We start from the raw sequence: 22,700 nt of genomic DNA, 5'->3' as shown, positions 1-22,700 counted from the left end.
AGGGAGACTCGGGGAATGAACCCTGAGGAAACTCATTTATATTCAGGATGGGGAAAAAAAAGGATTGATGGTTAAGGTTTATTTTGCTGTAGTGTCTTTCTGTGGCACCCCATTTAAGTTTTATCTCACTCACTAATGACCTGCAGGTAGGTGAACAGGGAGATGATGGGTGTAGTTGGATGAATACATACTTGAATCTGTTACTTCACTTCCACCATGGATATATCTGAAATGTTACATTTTCAACACGCTTAATGAACCAAAACACTGAATGTCAACCAGCTGCTTCTGTTCAGTCTTTCTAAGACCAAAACTCTGACATAATTAAAAAAGCAAAATCTTAAATCATTTCTATTTTGCATTTCTAAAGGATGTGCAGAATGAAAACGGTGCTATTTCAAACAGCACTGATACAGTTTTTTAAGCAAAAGCGAAAATAAAAATGGGTGTGATGAAGTTTGTTCATAAAAGAATGATTTATTCTCACATCAAAACTAAAATACTAAAATATTTATTTCATGTTTAAAACACAAAAAAAAGAAGAAAAAAGTGCATTTACAAAAAGACTACAACAAACATATGCATTCAGTTTTTAACTTAAGAATTCTCAGATTGGATTTAAAAGCACTCAGTGAAGTCAGTTTAGTAAATTTCCATTTTTCCTGGGACAGATTTCATGCAGAAGGTGCAGAAACAATCTGGAAGAGTTCACAGAATTTCTGTGTTGCATGCTGTACTCACATTCACAAGAGGGCTGGAAGTCTACATTTTAAAGGTACCAACAGTAATACTTTAGCAAATACCAATAAAGATTTTTCTTTCTGAATTGGGAAAAATAATTTAAGGAAATTTTAAACATAGGTACATCTGACTGGAAATGTTAGAGAATTCTGTTTTCATCTACAGTTAAGGTGATAGTGAAATATCTTGCCATTTTAAATCTGTCAAAAGAATAAGATTATTGATATTTCTGTAGTTTTATTTAAAAAATATCTGTGTGAATTTTCTTAAATAAATCGTGTGTATACTGTTGTGTAGCAGTGACTGAAAAACTCCTGTATTAACCAAGACACTTTTAAAAAGAGATTTTAAAACTCAAATAAATCAGTTTCCTGTCTGTCTACAATATAATGTCCATTTTGCAGATAAGTTCAGAAGACCCGGGAAATATGTTAAATTCTTTGGTGCCACAAAAGTAAAGCGCAATCTCGTCATTTCACAAATAAACTGGGGGGGGGGGGACAAGGATAAAGTCCCTCCAGCTGTTTATGTGAATGATTAGGCACAAAAAAAGTTTTCAAAACAATTTCCTCAAAAAATCTCCAGAAATATAACTTAATCTTTTACCTGAAGAAGTGTTTTTTTGTCTTTAATTTTATGTGTAGAAAGATAAAATATTCTCTTTAAAAACCAGAGCTGAAGAATGTGGCGTCACATTGGACTGCGCAACAATTACCGCTTTGCTTGATGCCAAAACAGAAAGACAGCTAAGAAAGAAAATAACCCAAAGTAGAGGTATAAACAAAGTAAAACCAATTAATAAAAGAAACAACTGTTACATTAGTGTCCACTGTCTTTTGGCCTCACAACCAACTGTGTTGGTTTGGATCCGGTTTGGTCTCTAGACAGACAAAAAGCTGAGGTAGGATCCCCATAACACTTTCGGTAATATCACATAACCTGCTGGCCAAGGGGCCTGAGCCATTCTCTCAAATATATTTATGTGGGAAAAAACACGTAAGAAATAAAGTAAATAAGTTCTACAGAGTATCAGACTTGCCATCTGGAGCACCTGCAGTCTGTTTCCCAAAGGGTCGGCCGAACTGTTATGAAAAGATTAAAAAATGTCCCATGCTGTTTGCGCTCATATTTGTCTATCCAGACGGTTCCAGCCACGTGTGTGTGTGTGTGTGTGTGTGTTGCAAGGATATAAATTCATTAGAGCTCAAAAAAGTGCCTCGCCTTCCCATTGAGGTTAACCGAATTGGAAGGTTTACAATTTCAGAGAACAAGATGAAAAATGGGAAAAATAAGGGAAAACAAAGCATGTCAGGAAAATATTTATGTGAACAAAACACATAACAGAAAGCTTTATTAAATTTTCTAAGAAAATAGTACAGCTCTAATAGTTTATTCAGTAAAAGGAGCTGGAGGCAATATGTTAGCCATCAATGAGAGGCAAAGTTCCAGATGGGGTAATTTTGTATTCAGAGTCATCTTGGCTCAAGTAGTCATATCTAAAAATTTACCCCTTTTTTATGACATCACAAACTGCAGTCCAACAGTCAACATGGCTCTTCATTTACTGAACCATTATTACACACCCAGGCTTTATTGGTCCTCTTTGAGGAACTAATGAAAGGATCATGGGGACAGGAGCTGATAACCCACAGGGCTGAGCCATTATTAACCACTGTTCCAGAGCCTGTTTAGAGTGGACCTATTGCTGCTTGCGGCTCTGTGTGTGTGTGTGTGTGTGTCTGTTTGAGCCTGAGGAGGTGAGTTAACACACATCCATAACTTTGATTCTGTGGAGAAGGTTGCTTCTATCCAATGAGGCCAGGGTCACAGTTTACATTTACACCACTGGACATTACACATGGAGAAATAAAAAGTTCATGTCTGTTTTCAAGTCAAAGGGTAGGACAAGAAGAAACAAAAATGTCCCATTTTTTAAAAGTTACACTGCTTGAGGTTACAACAGGAACAAATCATATGATCATATGTATCTTTTGAGGCCACTTGTACATCTCTATTTCTTGTGTGTGTGGCAATGCAGGAGTTTTACACACATGGTGTTGTGCAGAGATAATTTCTTCACAGTGATGCTGCCTATATGCCTGTGGTATGGCATGTGCAGAAGGTGATGGTTTTCATTTCAGCACCTATGTGAACAGATTTAAGCAGGGACCACCAACTCTGGACCTCTTGGGCTGGTGTCCTGCAGGTTTACTCATGTTCCTGCTAAAAAAAAAAAAAACACACTTGACTGACATGAAATGTCTTTCCGACTCGCTAATTTAAGTTAGATGTGTTGCAACAGGGGAACACCCAAAACCTACAGGACACCAGCCCAAGAGGTCTGGGGTTGGTGGACCTTGGATTGAAGCCTCTAGACCAGCTATATGAGGCATGCCTCTCAGCCACCTGAAGTTTCAATGTGATGTGTAATTTCACTATCAGAGGTAGGGGCCAGAGTAGGTGTTCTTCGCTAAATACACCATAACAATCTTGTTGCTCACCATACTGATTTCATATTAGCAACAATGCACATGCTATTTTTGTGTCAATGTGCAGGTGTTATTGATCGCGGTGGTCTCTAAATGATTTTGTCAACTGAATTGTATTATTCTGAAGTTACAAATGTCTTGTTTTTTCCTTTTTAAGCCGTATCAGCCGTGAGTTACGCAACTGTGCACTTATGGGCATTACCAGAAGCCTGTTGTGTGTAAAACCTATTATATAAGAACAGTTCCTGGGGTCAACACAAACATGCAGCCATGACGCAGCAGTTTATCAAAGCACACGCAATGCTCACACCACATTTGCCAGTGTGAAGCCAACCTAACAATTGCTCCATTTCTGAAAAGATACTGTATGTTGTAACTGAATTTAGCAGAGATTTGATTTCATTATCCAGCTGATTGCATGTTGCCCTCTGAGATAAGTTCATTCATGCACCAATGCCACTGCTCCAAATATCACTGTATATACAGTAAGCAGCTAAACTGAAAAAAGTATACTTGAATCATAAAAAGAACGAATGACAGTCATTTTAGAGAGGAAAATATATTTGATGTTTTTTTGGACAAAACTTTAATTCTTTAACTTGGACAAAAAAAAAAATGAATTCTGATTGTGGCTGATGTGTGATAACTTCTGCACAACCACTCAGCTATTTGCATGAAGAAAGGTTAATAAGGTTATATAAGGGCACAATGGCTTGCCAGAAGATGTAAATAACAAATTAAGGTACTCTTCAATGAGTGTGAAGGCAGTTAGCTGCTGTGTGATACCTCAGCTGTGAAATAAGGGTAAAGAAATGAAAATAACATTTTAAAAACAAACTGAATATTTATATTTAAGGTGGAAGCTGATTTCATGCAGATTCCAGTGACCAAACCAGACGGTGCACTGCGTCGTCTGAGTGTGCCTATGCGGGCATTAAGAAATCAGTGCATTGATGTATAAACTCATGAGACTGTGCAGCATGCTCTACACTACTGGCTGTCCCTTATACACATACAAAAAATTGATTGTGTATCTACCTCTGCTGCTGGCTCAAGCAGAGAAGACAGGGCACTGCTATATGGAAGTTAACGTACGCTCCTGTAGATAAATGTTTATTATTGTATTTAAAAAAAACTTATATGAAGGTCAAATGGCAGAAAAGATCTTTCAGGACCATACATGCATGTACAACTAAGAAATGAGGATTTATTAGCAAAATATAAAAATTCATACACTTTGGTTTTTAATCAATCCATGAATCTCTCTGAAGTACCAAGAACAGAAATGGCCTTAAATGTTGGAGCAACAGAAGGGAGAGTAGACAGCATGTGAGGGTTGATAAAGGAGACGAAAGAGACAGCAGCTGCTGCATCTGGAGCCAAAAGACGTTTATTAAACTAACCCTACCCCCAACTCACACTCACACAACACTGACAGCTCACACACATGCTGTATACATGCATATCTCATGCAACATATTGCTGCTCAAATCACTTCTAAAAATTTAATGACACACCCAGATTTATTCATAATTATCCAATTTTCAGTTTCTCCTTTTCCAGTCTCGTTCTGATTTCCCCACGCTATCACACTCTTCCTGCCATCTCTCCATCCCCACTCTCCTCACTTATCATCTCCCTCTTCTAACTTCACATCTCCATGTTGTCTTTTCAGCCCTTTTCATTTACCCTTGGCAATTTCTCTTTTCTAATTTCTTTCCTGTAGTCTCCTTTCTTTCTCCTTTCCTTCATCAATTTTCATTTCTCTTTCCCCAAAACAGTCATTTCTTAGCTTTCACTTCCTTTCTTCTCTCCCTCTTTATCTTCTCTTCACCTCTCCCTAAGTGCTCACACACACACACACACACACAGCCAATCTATGTCAATTAAGGAAATGGTTTTTATTCTGTCTTCACTTTCTACTGTCTGCCACTGAATTCATGATGGACTCAAAGTCATTACACTAAGCTGCATGTGTGTGGTGTGTGTGACTGTGTGAGATTTTACAAAGCCTAAGCTAATTAGGTAGCGCCCATGGAACTGTCTGCTACAATGGCAAATCAGGGAAATGCTAGAGATAAGGCTGAACATATCAACATATACACACGAGGATTATCTTAATGGCTTCGCATGCTGCATACAGGCAAACATACACACACACACACAGACACACACACATATGCTGACAGGTTGATGTCGGAGGGGGAAAAAAAACAGTATATGCAGCTGTTTTGTTCCTCTGATGTCAGGTACAATGCAGACCAACTGGAGGGACACAGGAAAGAACACATCCAGGGGGAGGGGGGGGGGGCAGGCATACGAAAGGTACCAACACAGAAACTCAGACACTAAGGGATGAACCAAACATGAGACATAAGGCTGATACAGGCTGATTAAAATTAAAACTATCAGCTCAAATAAACTGCAACGAAGACAAAAAAAAAAAGATCAGTGCAGAGCTAAGTTGCAACCTGTGAGGGGAAAAAAAACAGCAACAAAGCAATACTAACTCTGCTAGTGGAACAGAAATAGAAAATCAAATACATAACTGAAAACTCTAAACCATTACCACACCGCCTGAGCAACTTGGTGAGCTATCTGGTAAGAATATTGTAATTGTAAGAATCATGCTTCTGTGGAATGAGCAACACAACTTAATGTGTGGGTAGTGGCAGCATGGCTCAGCAAGGCACAGCGGTCATCTTGTAACCCGAGGGTTGCCGGTATGATCCTGGGCCAAGTCGAGCTCATGTCGAGGTGTCTTTGGGCAAGACACCGAACCCCTAATGATCCTGATGGGTCGTGGTTGAGAGCCTTGCATGGCAGCTTCCGCCATCAGTGCGTGAATGTGTGTGTGAATGGGTGAATGTGATGTATAATGTAAAGCGCTTTGGGTATCATTCCAGGTACAGTAAAGCGCTACAGACCATTTACCATTTTAGTGTCCCCTCACCCAAATAAATATGCCAAAATCTCCTGCAATATCCTTCTGTTGGTGTTTGTCAGTCACACATGTACAACTGGCACCTGATTGATAGAAAGACATATCAGAATGACATTCTGGAGCCAGTGATGATCCCAGATCCTAGAATACCTCAAGAATTTGGGAGAGAAGAGGATGGGATAGCCTGCTATGAGTCCAGACCTCAACCCAGTTAAACCCTTGCGGGATCAGTGCTAGAGTAAGCATCACAACCATGCTGGTTGAACTTTAAGGACTTCTGGTTGAGGAACAGGATGCCATTCCACAGCAAAATGTGACAGGGCTGGTGATCAGCATGAGGAGGAGGCGCGAAGCTGTTCTGGATGCAAATGGATCTTCTTCTGTGCGAGAGTGCAATCATTCAATCCACCAAACACAAACACAAAACAAGTGTTAATACCAATAGGAGAATATTGCACATATGGCACATCTTTTAGGGGCCTTACCCACACATAGGGCTGCAACTAATGACTATTCTGATGGTCGATTAGTCATCGACTATTGAAACGACTAGTCGACCAATCGGATTATGTATCTCATAATTATTAAATGGCTCTTATTTCACTTTCAGCTTTTAAATCTTGCACGAGGTGGTTTTGCAAGTCCGACGTGCCTCGTCTTTAAATGTTCGAGCATTGCACACGAACTTCTGTGGTACGCTTTACAAATCCGACATGTATTTAATTTATTTTGTAAGTTTAACGTGAAGTTATTTCAGACTTTTGACGTCCTCTGCCGCCGTTTTCTTCCCTGATCGGCCGTCATATTTTTCCCCTGCCAGACTTTATTGCACATGTGCAACTCTCAGCAGAGATAAGAAAAGACGACGATGTCTCACTCTGTAGTTTTTTATTTTTTTGGGTTTTTTTTTTGTTTTTCAAATTCATTGTCGACCATTTTTATTGTCGACTAATCGTTGCAGCCCTACCCACACATATAACTGTGTTGCTCATTCCACAGAAGTAGGATCTTCACAACTTATACCTCATTGTAAAGGTGACTAAACAGGCTTCTCAACCATGTATAATACAACACCAACCAGTATTATTAAAGGAGAATAATCAACAAAATAATAATAAAAATAATCAACACAACACAAATTTCTTAAGGAAGTGAAATAGTTACCAGTAGTAGTTCAGTGTGGGCCTGCTTTTGCTTACATCACATCCCATTGACATACTGATCTGGTTTATTTATTTATTCATTTATTTAACAAAAACTAATTGAGCTCTAGTAAAACCAGTTTAAAAAAAGAAACTAACACCCATCTGCATATGATATACTTTCTGCTATATAAGTTCAGAGAGACAACTTTTCCATTTGTTAAGGTATGAGAGTGTGATGGGGTCTGTCTGCATCTTATTAACCTCCTCAACAGACGGCCAGTAAATATAAAAGAAAGCCATGAGAATAAATTATTCCTCATTTATCATACAGCACACATCTGTCCACACACACAAGCTATAGTGTGACAAACTAGACACACAGAGAAAATTACAACCAAAAAAAAAAACAAGTTAACACACACATATAGAAAATTCCACTAACACACACACACACACTTTATTCTGGCCTCAGTAATTGAAGCCAAAATAGTTTTCAGCAGGGGTGTAAATTTATTGGATCTACATTCACATGTGGCACCAGGTGTATGAGTTTGTGTGTGTGTGTGTGTGTGTGTGTGTGTGTGTGTGTGTGTGTGTGTGTGTGTGTGTGTGTGTGTGTGTGTGTATGTGTGTGTGTGTGTGTGTTTGCATTTTTGTGCAGTCTGCCTGTTATAAATCATCTTTCTCTATATGTAATAAACAATACAACATACTTTTCTATAGAGACTCATCTTGCTTCCACCATGGGCTGATGGGAGGTAGGAATATGTGTGTGTGTGTGTGTGTGTTCTTTAGCATTTCCCCAAGAGTCCCAGTAACAGCCTCTTCCATCGAGAGCCATAAATACAGGTACTTCACACCTTTTATTGGTCAAGATATGTGCTCCATGTTCTTATTATTTTTTCCACTTGTTACCTCCTTTTTTACGTTTCCTTATTTCTCTTCTCACCCTTGAATCATATCTCGTTTTTTCCCTCCATTTTTCAATGTCTTTTAACTGCATATCCACGTGACCATCATTCATTACTTGTCAAACTCTCCTGTGTCTGAGCTTGTGTCACATATCAGGAAAATGACAAACGGAGCTACAGCATTTTCCTGCAATTTGGAATTCAAAAGTTAAGCCTGATCAATGTTTGTGATCCGGAAAATCCTGCCAAAGACAAGGCAAAGATAATACTCAACACACAACACTGTGGATGCTTGTTTTTTCCTGTACTGAATATTTTGTTTTATACTGCACAAGATTTAGGATCAACAAAAAGAAATGCTAGAAGAGCATCAATGACCGCCATGTTGGGTTTTTTACTCTGGATTAGTTCAGTTCTTTAAAATGCTTGAATTGCATATTAACTTAGTATTTTCTTGTCAGATAGTTAAATAGCAACTCATTTATTTCTGTCCAACAAATACAGCACCAGCCAAAAGTTGGGCACACTTCCCCATTAAAACAAATAGGTAAAAACTTGACTGGTAGTGAAAGCTTAGCAGGAATGTATGCAGGAGCTGTCCATAGTGTGGATTTATCGTTACCTTATAGCCCCCGCTATGTGTCACACTGTTGCGTTGAAACCATTTTAGAAGTCCTACAATTCAAAATTTTAACATTCAAATCCTGGTATTGACTAATACCATGCTAGGTCTATGAAGTGTTTTTAAAAGCTAGATATAAAAACTTCCTATCAAAGGCTACAGTCCCTGAGATTTGGCATCCGAATGAATAAGAAGTAGGAATGTCAGTGATGTAGAAAAATGATCTTCTGGCAGCACAGAGTGAATTAGGGTTGTTGGTCATGTAAGGAAGGAAGCTCTTAGGGCCTTTACACTGGCCACCGGCCAGAGCATTCCCATTGAAAAAAGAAGTTGCATAATAAGCTGAAAAGTCGGTTCTCAACAGACACTAAAAAGTAACAGCTGTTCTCAATTGTAAACTGACATCATGGGCAGGTAAAGGCTGGTTTCACCTGAACACCAGACCACTGGACTACTTATGTTTCAACAAAAGACAAAAGAAAAAAAAAAAATGTCAAACCAAACTAATGCTGCCTGTCAATGTTTACACAAATGCTGCATTGCATGCTGTATTTCAATAACATTGTTAAAAAAATTAAAATAACAGCAACAATAAATTCAAATAACAACGCCAACCGAAGAATCAAAGGTAAAGCTGAACGTGATGTCATATGTCCATCTTTCCAGCTGCTGGACAACCACTGAAGCAGCTTCAACTGAAGAAGCCGACCAACCCTGCCTGGTCCAGATAAAGATGGTAGGATGACTATTGAAAAAAGAAAAGTTCAGATCTAACACCTGCATGTCGCTGCGTTGTTCTGTTGCCTGGGAACCAATTTAACATTTTGGTAGGTGATTCATATAAGCTCATGTTGACATCCTAGAATCTTCTAAAATTCACTCGTTTGTTTACTATATTGTTTAATTGGGGAAACCGTAGGCTTAACCGTAAACTTTCATGACAAAAAAGAGATGTTAATGTTTTTCTTCTGCGTAGTAAAATCTACCCACTTTGGTTCTAGTTAAACTGGTGTTGGTTTGACAGAAAATACTGGTTCTAAGACTCCAGAACAGAATCAGAACCATGTCTGTGATGCAGCAGGAACAAACCTCACAAATACAGTCATGCTTGTTGGAATCGGTACATAACCATACCCAGAAATTGAACAAAACCAGAAATGAAAATGCAAGTTTCAACATGTACACGCACACACACACAAAATGAAGTGAAGACGCTTAAGGGACACATCACAGTGTTCAGCTGACAGATCTCATCTGTCACAGCATATCACAACATCACAGTCAGTCTCTCTCACACACACACACACAAAAGCCTACTGTAGTCTAAAAACAAAACGTGGAAAGGCAGTAATGCATGCCACTGCATTCTTTCTCTATGAGATAGATGCACATCATCTGAGACAGCTCTTTATGATTGTGGTCGTAGTTTCTGTAAACTGTTGTGCTGCAGAGTGAATATGGAACCAATCAGCTGTTCGGGGATTGTGTTTCCTGATGAATGTGCGCCCAAGCAATTTAGGTGTCTAAAACTTTGTCACAGCACTGTATTTAGTGCACACAAACCCACACTCTCCCTCTTTACCTCATTATGTCCCTTGGGTGTATTAAGAGTAGTAATAAAACTGTGTCAGTGCTTCATTGTGTGTGTCTGTGTGCATGTATGTGATTAAGAAACACTACTCGAGAGGGGCTATTAGGATAAAGGAGGGTTTTATGGCACAAAACAAAACAGTTCCCTCAAAAGAATAGCCAGATACACACACAAACACACACACAAACACAGTAGTGACCCACTTTGGGAAGCACACTGAACATTCAAAGTACACAATAATAAACTCCTCATTTGCAATGTAAGGATAGAGCATAAAGGAGGAGGAGAAGGCAGGAATAAGACAAGGATTGTGTATATAGTGTATGTTGTGTATATAGAGAAGAATAATGAGGAAAAAGACATGGAATGAACTCTAAAAACAGACTGAAATCCACTGGTAGAGACAACAGAGATGCACAGACAAAAATATAGTTAAATAAAACAAAATGAAGGGACTCCTTTCAGTAGTTAATACAGGACAATGTTCATGCAATCACAGTGCCCCCTATTGGCAGTCTTTAACTTTCCACTTTAGATATCAGCAAAACCAATTAGTGTTATCCATCTACATATCAGTTCATTTACTTATTCAAAATATTAAAAAATCAATCATACACAAATATGCTTGCCCCCGTCACGCCCTGAAGTTTAAATTCCAGTTAAGACAACTTGTGTCTTTAAAAAAATACTGGAGACCTTAAATTGTCCAGGTAATAGACAAATAAGGGTACCCGATGATGAATGCTAGGATACACACAAGATGTGGCACAAGAAAAAGTAGTTTGGGTGCCTAAATAAATAAAGACTTGCTTGTTTATTTCTGTCTTGTCATGTAGGAGTAGGCATCCCTGCATTCATGTTTCTGTATTTAAATGTATTTTGAGTGTGCCAAGGTGTGTTTGAGAGCTTGCATGTACTGTTAACAAAAGCAGTCATGTAAATTTGGATTTGGCCAACCTTTGCAATAAGGCTGAGGGCTTCTTGGCAGGAAGGCGGCAGTGCTGATGTCATATCCAGGTCAGGAACTTCCTGCTGAATGTACAGCTCCAACATGGATGCCAGTTGAGACAGACCTTGTTTCTTTTGCTCAGACATAGAATTCAGATCTGTGAAAACACAATTTAAAAAACAAAAAAAATCATCTGTGTGTGGTTGAAGCAATGCTGTAAATGTTTCTTAAAAAAAAACACTATATATATATACAGTCATGGACAAAATTGTTGGCACCCTTCGGTTAATGAAAGAAAATATCACAATGGTCACAGAAATAACTTGAATCTCACAAAAGTAATAATAAATAAAAATTCTATGAAATTTAACCAATGAAAGTCAGACATTGCTTTTCAACCATGTTTCAACAGAATTATTTAAAAAAATAAACTCATGAAACAGGCCTGGACAAAAATGATGGTACCCCTACAAAAGACTGAAAATAATGTGACCAAAGGGACGTGTTAATCCAAGGTGTGTCCACTAATTAGCATTACAGGTGTCTACAATCTTGTAACCAGTCAATGGGCCTATATATAAGCTACAGGTAGTCACTGTGCTGTTTGGTGACATGGTGTGTACCACACTCAATATGGACCAGAGGAAGCAAAGGAAAGAGTTGTCTCAGGAGATTAGAAAGAAAATTATAGACAAGCATGTTAAAGGTAAAGGCTATAAGACCATCTCCAAGCAGCTTGATGTTCCTGTGACTACAGTTGCACATATTATTCAGAAATTTAAGATCCATGGGACTGTAGCCAACCTCCCTGGACGTGGCCGCAGGAGGAAAACTGATGACAAATCAAACAGACGGATAATACGAACGGTAACAAAAGAGCCCAGAAAAACTTCTAAAGAGAATAAAGGTCAACTTCAAGCTCAAGGAACATCAGTGTCAGATCGCACCATCCGTCGTCGTTTGAGCCAAAGTGGACTTAATGGGAGACGACCAAGGAGGACACCATTGTTGAAAACAAATCATAAAAAAGCCAAACTACATGTTGACAAGCCACAAAGCTTCTGGGAGAATGTCCTATGGACAGATGAGACAAAAATGGAACTTTTTGCCAAGGCTCATCAGCTCTATGTTTACAGATGGAAAAATGAAGCATATGAAGAAAAGAACACCGTCCCTACTTTGAAACATGGAGGAGGCTCTGTTATGTTCTGGGGCTGCTTTGCTGCATCTAGCACAGGGTGTCTTGAATCTGTGCAGGTACAATGAAATCTCAAGACTATCAAGAGATTCTAGAGAGAAATGTGCTGGCCAGTGTCAGAAAGCTTGGTCTCAGTCGCAGGTTATGGGTCTTGCAACAGGACAATGACCCAAAACACAGCTAAAATCACCCAAGAATGGCTAAGAACGAAACATTGGACTATTCTAAAGTGGCCTTCTATGAGCCCTGACCTAAATCGTATTGAGCATCTTTGGGAGGAGCTGAAACATGCCGTCTGGAAAAGGCTTCCTTCAAACCTGAGACAACTGGAGCAGTTTGCTTATGAGGAGTGGACCAAAATACCTGCTGAGAGGTGCAGAAGTCTCATTAACAGTTACAGGAATTGTTTGATTGCAGTGATTGCCTCAAAAGGTTGTGCAACAAAATATTAAGTTAAGGGTACCATCATTTTTGTCCAGGCCTGTTTCATGAGTTTATTTTTTTAAATAATTCTGTTGAAACATGGTTGAAAAGCAGTGCCTGATTTTCATTGGTTAAATTTCATAGAATTTTTATTTATTATTACTTTTGTCAGATTCAAGTTATTTCTGTGACCATTGTGATATTTTCTTTCATTAACCGAAGGGTACCAACAATTTTGTCCATGACTGTATATATATATATATATATATATATATATATATAAATGAATAAATAAAAAGTCTAGAAACAAGTCAATTTAGAAACAGCCCACTGAAGGTTATCCTACATAAATGTCAGAAGTAATGAATGATGTAGCCACAGCAGGGGAACCTAACCACATTAATTCCAGTGGGAAAATTAAACATAAAGACAATTTCTGGCCAAATAATTTTGCCAAAACTCTCTGAATGATACTGGATTAGAGCCACACATTTTCTAAAGATTCTGACGAAAATGAGAAAAAAGTCACTTTGGCAGTGTTGCCAACATGACAATTATACCACTGGATTTAGTCTCTTTTCAGAGCCATTCAGCATCATATTTTTTTAAAGAAGTAACAAATGACAAATAAAGGGACATTAAGGACAACTGTCCTTGATACTTCCTAGCAGGATGTCTCCCTGCGCTTTCCATCTTGATTTTAGGTTGTTTGGTAAGATGAAATGGTTCTTGGATGTTAAGAAGTACCAAATATGACAAGAAAAAAACCCTCATAAAGTTCCTATAATTTTAAAGTAATGGTTATTTAGAATGTAATTTTCTAATTCAGTCATTTGCTCTATCCTGTAATTTTAATACTGTTAATATTTTTAAGAACAGGAATATGTAAAATCTATAAAGGGAAGAAATTTCACTTAGTAGAAACTGTGCCTGTGTATAAATAAATAAGAAATTTTCATTACTGTGACTTATAACATGCTTATATTCAGTTGGAGGAAAGACTTACGTGATTCGTGCTCATCTAACGTGTAGAGCTCCTCACTACTTGTCTTAGGAGGTCTTAACTAAATGGAAGAAGAAGTATTAGCATGTCATTCAGATTTTACATATGATATTTTTCTGTGTGTATTCTTCTTCGGGAGGCTGCTGGGTGAAGCCCTTGAATATTTCATGCACCAAAAACAGAAGCTTTGCTTTGTAGCTAGATTACATTGAATTTTTTTTCCAAGTGTGAGATGGTTTTCTGAAGTGGAAGAACAAGTCGGAACATGTGAATATCCAGCTAAACTTATGTCCCAAGGTTTCTTAACACAGCTGTACGGTCAGCTTATTATGACCAATAAAAGGAAAGTTGTGATAAGCCATTTTCATTGCAGCCCTCCTTGTGCATATTATTTTGAGTCAGATGAACAGTGAGAACTTTACCAGGGCAAAGATGAGTCTTGCAGCTAGACGGACTGAGTCAGTAGGAAGTCTGGGTTGGAGGCTGCACAGACATTTACATTCCCTCTTATGGTTAGACCATGCTTTCTTCTGCAGAAAGGGGGACATTTAATCACACCAATAAATGCAGATGCATACATACAACCACGCCTCCATCACCTCAGAGGACAATACTTGTAGTCACAGTAATATTCTAGAAAATAACCCAAAAACTATGGATGAACATGTCCTTAAATTTACCATTTACCTTAAATTCTAACCATTTTTATTTGCCTCTACAATGTCACTATGTCAACATATTTATGACGCCAGTATCATAAGTAATGCAAGGATACACACAGACATACCTGGCAAGTGGTATTGCAGTATCGAGCCATCTTGCACTGAGAACATCGTGACAGGTTTTTACATCTAAACAGATGGACAGAAATAAATGTCACCCAGCATTTAAAAAAACAAAATGATTTAAGGCTGACATTTTCATCACACAAAAAACCCTCCAGGTTAGAGACAGAAAAAGAATTTGAACAGCCATTTAGATTTTTTAATCACTAATGACAGGTTTTCTTTAATATTGAACTGTTAAGTCTTCAAATAAAAAAAAGACTCAGCTGCTGCACCTATGTAACAGTTTTGGACAAAGAGACTGAAGATTAAAAACACAACTTGATGAGCACTGAAGCACGCTGTTTTTATTGTCCTGACCTTTTCCTCATGTAACAATCTTGTCTTATTCTTTTCCATTTGTGGTACTAAGCTGACTGTGTGCATCCATTATCTCATTTATCTACCTACCCCATCTCCAGTTTGATTGCCATTTAAAGGCAATGCATTAGATATACTCTCCTCACTGTCTCCGCCTGTTAGTATCACAGAGGTTGCGCGTGTCTGAGCGATGGTGTGCGACGGCTGTGTGTCCACTTGTGGTGTTTATGTGTATTTTTTAAGCAAATGTGTATTTCCTGCCTCCAAGGTCTGCTGTGTTTCTCTGAGTGATACTGCTGTCCTCTCCAGTTTGGCTGTCAGTCTGATAACAAGCCAGAGCAGAGTCTGCCTGCTTCATGCAGCCAATTACAGCCAGAAGAGAGTGAAACACTAACACTCACACACTTATACACACACACACAGACTTGCAAAAGAGTGAGCCACAGGAATTCAGTTAAGAATGTGTATATGTGTGTTTGTGAAAAGGTCAATATGAGCCAACAAAATAAAATACAGCTATTGTTATTGCAATATTTGATATCATAGGATGGTGGTTTGTTAGAGAATAAAGAATGACAAAGACTGGGCGTCAGGTTCAAAAACCTATTGTTTTGGAACCCCATCACTGATCTTGTTAAGTTGTTTTGGGCCACAGGAGAAAGCAATTTTCAAAGAAAAAAAATCTGTAAAGGCCAAGTGAACACTAAACTACATGCTGTGGAACAAACAGCTAAAACAACTGGTTATAATGGAGTCTTTCTATGAATGACTATGTTGTGAATTTCAGCAGCTGTTTTTTGACCAGATCAACATATCAAACATCACAGCAGGCACGCTTTTAAGATATCACTTAATTTTTTTCCACATATATTTTTAAACAAGAGAGGAACAACTGAGATGGAAAATTTGTGGGTAGCGAGATGACATGTAACAGCCACTCAAAACAAGCGAGCTGCAGGCACACTGTGTGCACTTTAGACCACTCAACATTTGGGACACCCATAACGGCAGCTCTTGGATTTACACAAACACTGCTAACAATTGACCACCCAAACAGCTTGACTGCAAAAGTCAAGCTGCTCATGTTTGTGTTTGAAGGATTTCTCTGCTTTAATAATGTCATTCCAGTAAAAAAAAAAACATAAACATAAGAAGTCTGGGTTTACAGAATGGGTTAACACATGAAGCAGTTTGTCCTGCACTTTCGCACGACCTCACTCGTTTTATTTTCCATTATTACAAAACTAAAAATAATACAAAATGAGAATTTTTCTGGCCTTATAAAAATATTCATTAAGGCAGTATAACCTTTTTTTAAAAAAAAAATAAATAAGTGCACCGAGTCCACATTTCATGACTGACAATCAACTTTGGCTTAAGCAGCAACCACAGCATCCCACTCTTCCAGTGATGTTTAGAGGCGTAACACCTTCCCTCGCTGTAAATCTCATCCCTGAGATGGGCTTACAAATTCTACACGGGGTTCAAGTCAGGTTAGAAGGTTGCTTATCTGACTGGATCCCTAAATGCCAAGACTGCTGGGGAGTCTTCTATGATAACCCAAACTCACACTGCTCCCTTTACTTTTTACTCTATGTTGTATGTTTTTCTTCTCTTTCCTGTCAGGACGGAGGATTTAGTCAAAATGAAGATTCAATTAGGTTAGCTGGCTTCAATTAAAAGGCTTTTAGAATTTTCATTATATGAACACATCTATATTGAGTTTGGTAATTAAAACTGTATGGATTACAATGATTTTTTTTTATTATATAGCAAGTGTAGACAATAAGATTTAGTCCATCTTCTACCCTAAAAGTCCAACTAGTCCATTTTTAGGGACAGAAGTCCATACCAGTACCCCAGTTCCACCCTGCTGAGGCTTGTTTGAATTGGTGCCCAAGTCCATTAATGATCCAGCATGGTCCCATCCATCTGCTCCATCAAGAGTCCCTCTCTAATCTAACTTTAAAACCTTTGAAGAGCCTGTCTTCTCATATTTCTTGGCCCAGTCCTGACACCTCAGTTAGTGAATCTCAAGTTGTGCTTCAGCCCTCCTTACCTTGGCTATGTATCTGATCTCTCTTTGCACTTCAAGTAGGACTGGTGTTGAACTTGAGGCTGATTAATACTTGGTAACTTCACTTTTTTCCCTTGTTCTTTAGTAACTGTGCACCATTTTTGCATGTATTTTATATAATCATGTTGACAATTCAACATTTTTTTTTTAATTTCTGGGCTAAACTATAAACTTCTGGCAACATCCTGCTTCACAACATAAATGAGTCCAAAAGTATTCACATTTTTACTGTTTGGAGTTATAAATAATAATAAAAAGAGGAGAAAATTCCATTGCCTAAAAATTGTGCAAATAGATTGAGGTTTCTCATATATGAGAAAAGAGTGAGGATATTATAGAATGGTGCTAATTAATTCTGACAACAAACGGCATTATGAGCTTACACATGCACAAAATGATGTAATGGAGAACATGTTATGATAGATGTAAATACATTAGCCCAGAGCTTAGAGGACGGAGTTATGGCACATTTGATTAGATTGGGCATACTTATGAATACTGCAGATGGCATTATAAGAACCTTAAAGGCAAATCCATGGATTTAATATGAACACATACACACTCAGTTTATGTGTAACTGAAGGCTGCTGTCTGTCAACATTAGCAACACAAGTTAAACGTTTCCTCTATCAGTGTGAGAGGAGACTGGACTATTGTATTTGGCTTGAGGCCCCTGCAGGCTTGTACAGGTTTCCAAAACACTCATCTCCTGTTCTGTCCTGCTTACTATTCTGCATTTAACCACTCTCCTCACCATCTGTCTCATCTTTTTTTCCCCCACTCTTGTTATGCCACTGGGCTTTATTTGCGATGACCTTTCCAGCTTGGAAGCCTGTGGTAAATTTATAGTATCAGTCTCAAATGTTGGCTCATGAAAACACAGCTATTCTCGTCATGTTGAGACTTACCAGAAACAGGGAAGCCACACACAGTTTAAGAAACACATGCCTGCAGTTTGAGACATGAAGCAATAACAGCAGATAGGAGCAGATCAGACCTAAACAAAACCAGAACATATTTCATTCACTGAGATGGATTAGAAGTTGCCCACCACAGGAAGTCTATACATCTTTAATGGACCAGACAGGAAGCTTGTTGTTGACCATGACCTCATTTTTACTTGTGTACTTGTTCTCTCATTCAACTTAGTGGGAAATGTTGTCCCATAGGAGGTAATTACGGACTGTAGGAGCTAAACTCAATATACTGTGTAGTATACGTTTTGATATCAGCCACTATAGAATATAGTGGGAACCATCTGTTTAAAACAGTTTAAAACAGACATGGTTGCCCTCGTTTGTATCCAAATTATCTAGAAAAAAAAATAATGTACTATGGCACAGATAATATGACTTTTATATAGTTTAGAATTACATTTAATGAACTTTTTAAAAAAAGTTTACAGTTGCATTGACAATATAGAAGCATGAAAGATGTAAGACTGCTTGTCCCAGATCAGAGTGTCTGTAGCTACTGAGCTGCATTAATGCACAGCTGCACCACAGCAACTGTTGTTATGGTGATCGGTTCCATGCTGATAAGCGCTTAGCATTTGCAAAGTACTGAGCCAAACCCACACATAAAAGTACAGGCATAAGTCACACAATCCAGGTATTCCAGCAGGACCGGCGAGGTTATAGCTTGGCTTAGCATAATTGAACATTTCCCCTCTATAAGAGGGATTTATGTTACATTACTATACTTTGGATTTACTTACACCATTTTAGAAAACTGTGAAGTAGAAAATTCCATTTTGGCACAAACATTTGTGCAGAAAGTTTGACACGTTAACATTGATTGCTGAGTAGAATCTTTCCAATGGGATTTGAAAGCTATTTGAAATCTATACTTTCATGACAGAAATAAAAAGTAAAATAAAAAAAACACAGCATCAACAACAAAAACTTTTTCTATCTTGTAGTTTAAGTCATTGTCTTTCATTGTTAAGCACCCTTTGATTCAGGAAGAAACAGTCATTCTGTACATTTTAAATTATGGTGTGGTTAAAACACAGAGACGACTCAGCTTTGTGTCCTCCAGCAGTACACAACGGGAGTTCTGCAACATACGGTACAGTACGTTACATGTAATGACTAAACATAGTCCAAATATAGATCTGGGGTCTCATTTATAACCGTTGCGTACGCACAAAATGGGGCCTGAAACTGGCGTACGCCTCTTTTCACGCAAAGGTTGTGATTTATAAAAAACAAACTTGACGTGAAAATGTGCGGTCTTTCACGGCAGCTCTGACCCATGCGTACGCTGGTTTTGGAAGCTGGGGGAATTGGCGACACAGATGGAGAGGTGGGGAATTAACAACACACTGCATCCAGAGTCCTCTTGTGGCAGCGTGGGGTCCTGTCACCATGTCTCCAATTAATTTTGCGCTCTGGCTGTATGACCGCAGATGTGATTTCGGCTCACTGGTCAGCGTGCATGACTTCAACCCGGCAAGAGTTCATAACCCGTCTCCGCTGTCTATGCGTCCTGCTACACTCCTCCACATCCAATTTCTCTATATTGCAGGAGAACAGGCCGACATTAAAAGGCAATTTGCAGCAATGTCCGGTTTTCATAATGTAATCGGCGCAATTGACTGCACTCATATTGCTATAAGGGCCCCATATGTCGATGAATTCATGTATGTCAATAGGAAGCATGTGCATACTATCAATGTTCAAGTCATATGTCAATCCAACATGATGTTGACAAATGTAGTTGCACGATGGCCTGGCTCTACACATGACTCTTACATCCTAGCGCAAAGCAGTGTAGAGAAGAGACTGCAGGCAGGCGCTGTACGTGATGGCTGACTTCTTGGTAAGACAATAACTTTATATTGACAACCAGCTTAGCCAGATGCAGACCACTGATGCACTGTTTCATTGAAATGCAGGGGACAGTGGCTACCCCCTTCGGCGCTGGCTCCTGACCCCCTTCCCAAACCCCCAGAGCGCAGAGGAGACCCTGTTCAATACCGCTCACTCCCGTGCGCGCTCAACTGTAGAGCGCGCCATCGGCCTTTTAAAATGCCGGTGGCGGTGTCTGGATGCGTCAGGGGGTAGATTATTGTACCATCCCCAAAAGGTGCGCAGGATCGTGAGGGCGTGTGGCGTGCTGCACAACCTGGCACTGAGGCACGGCATCCAACTACCTCCTGGCCTCCCCCCTCCTCGGAATGCCGACCCTCACCCACAGCCCCCTCCCAGACACAGGGAGTTCCAACACGGGGCACGGCTCCGTGAGGAGGTCATGCAGCGATTAAGCAGACAATAAGGTTCACTTTTTCACAAGCTCTTTTAATGTGTTTGAAATGTCGAACATAATGTCACACAAATTATGCAGTGTTGTTCTGATTTCCTTCAGTTCATTGATGGTTTCTTTTTGATCTCCGCCATGGTCCGCTCTGTCCCGCTCACAGAGTTAACTGAGGTAACTATGTGTTGCCACTCACGACACTTACTCTTATTTGTCACGCCACTACTGTGGCTACCAAACAAAATAATTTTTCGACTCTCCACCTCACTCACTAATGCATTGATTTCTGCCTCTGTGAAGTTGCGTTTTTTGGTTCGCTTCCCTGCGGTTGCCGTTGTTCATGGATCACAACATGGATCAGCTGGCTCATTTTAATACACGCTGAGGTACTTTGCATTGACCATTTATGGTGGAAAGTGGGTGTGTAGTGGGCGGAACATGAGCCAAATTCACCTGCGCAAACTTCAAGGACGAGTGTGATTTATAAAGGGGAAATTGCTTGCACCTGTGCGTACGCACAGTTTTATAAATCAGAATATTTTATGGCGTACGCCAACTTCCGGTTTTGGGCGTAAGTACACTTTTAGTAAGAATCCTACGCACAGTTTTATAAATGAGACCCCAGGACAGTAACAAAAGAGCACATAGCAACAGAACAAATGGATAAAAGCAGGAACAAAAGGTGAAACAGAAAGTAAGAGAACTCTTCAAGTCTCTTAGTATTTGGTAACAAAGCTCTGCTTTTTCTTGTTCAGCTAATCTTTTTCATGCAGAGATTATGATCCTTATAATGAGATACGTCTGTCTCATCTTCATCAATGTTTCCTCGTGTTCCCTCTGTCAACCCCCTACTACCCTACATCCCTTTCTTCTGCTCATCCTCTCCCTGTCTCTGTCAGATGTTGTGTGAAGTGACAGTGCTCTGGATGGCAGGTCCATGCTTGGACTGCAGGCACAGTAGGAAAACTCATGAATAACATTAGAAGGGTTTCATTAGTAGCATGCAGAACACCAAATTAGAGCCATCTCTCTATTCTCAGCACCTCTCACTTCTTTCTTTCAATATAATACACTCTTATTTTGCCATTTTTCCTTTTCACTTCCCAGTGATGCCCTAGGTTCATTGGTTTTCTTACTCTCTTCCATTGCCTCTTTTATTCTTCAATTTACATATTCTTATTTCAGAATAGTTATATCATCACTGTCAGCCTATACATGTCACCAATCATTTAAGCTGATGCATTTGGATTAGGCTTTGTCTTCAAAATGAAGCTTTTCTGTTCTGAATCCTTTCCTGAGATAGGCAGCTTTTTTATTAATTGTACCATTATGTCTAATAAACAATTTATTCATTTAACTGGATTCTAATTTGATTACAGTGAATTGGGCAATATCTTTAATTTCCCTACAGAGAAACTTTATTTTTCACTGTATGGTGATTAAACCATGGCTAAGAGGAGGATAAGTATTTTGTAAAAAGCTAGGATATTTTTTCCATCAAGCTTTTCCGTTCAGCCATAAGGCTCATCCTTTCTTTTAAATGTCAGAAAATATAATATTGAACAAATTCAAGTGTTGCAAAAATCTGTCTATCCTATAAACAAGTAGTAGAACTGTGTTATGCCTCCTCTGCCTTTTGTTTTTTTTTTCTGTCACACAAAAGCAGCATGTTTTCATGACCTTGCAAATGAGGCAATTCTTTCATTGTAAAGAAATGCCAAGCACAAGCAGGCAAGTTGTTTTTATTTTGCAGGGATAAAAGACAACAGCAGAACAAAGATGGTGATATAAAATAGAAACAAGAAATCAGGAAGTAACAACACAAAAGAAAGAAAAATAGAAATAATTAGGATATAAACTTGTCATTCAGCAGAAGTAGGAATGAGTGAAGGATGCAGATTGCTCCATCGACATGCATAAGCATAGATCTGTGTGCTTAAAATGTTTGTATGTGTGGTCAGTTTCACCAAGTCTATGCTATGAGATACCCAATTAGGCCTACCTCAGCATATCTCTCTTGGTGTGTGTAGCATAGTAATTAATTCCCCTTGAGTATTGGCTGCTGCACTGTGCCCATGAGATTTTGTTCTGTCTTCATGTAAGTATGTAAGGAATGGTGTGTGTTCATGTGTGTGTTGGTGTATGTTAATAATTTGTGGGGTTCTTTTCCTGGACTGTCCAGTCGTGCTTGAGTGAATTTT

The 22,700-nt window shown here is 38.9% G+C and overlaps 1 protein-coding gene across 1 annotated transcript in view; it reads right to left on the bottom strand.

Moving 5' to 3' along the window:
- The window catches only part of smyd3 (SET and MYND domain containing 3), a 92,112-nt gene that overhangs the window by 55,406 nt on the left and 14,006 nt on the right, over positions 1 to 22,700 (bottom strand). Inside the window, exons 2-5 of the mRNA XM_041981697.1 lie at positions 14,804 to 14,867; positions 14,439 to 14,546; positions 14,020 to 14,077; positions 11,401 to 11,549 (exon numbers count right to left, since the gene is read on the bottom strand). Coding sequence (XP_041837631.1) covers positions 11,401 to 11,549; positions 14,020 to 14,077; positions 14,439 to 14,546; positions 14,804 to 14,867 — 379 coding nt within the window. The remainder of the gene's footprint in view (positions 1 to 11,400; positions 11,550 to 14,019; positions 14,078 to 14,438; positions 14,547 to 14,803; positions 14,868 to 22,700) is intronic.

The sequence above is a fragment of the Melanotaenia boesemani genome, chromosome 1 (assembly GCF_017639745.1).
Source record: "Melanotaenia boesemani isolate fMelBoe1 chromosome 1, fMelBoe1.pri, whole genome shotgun sequence".
NCBI classification, from domain to species: Eukaryota; Metazoa; Chordata; class Actinopteri; order Atheriniformes; family Melanotaeniidae; genus Melanotaenia; species Melanotaenia boesemani.
The sequence above is the reverse complement of the archived record's forward strand: the minus strand, read 5'-3'. Positions and strand labels throughout refer to the sequence as shown.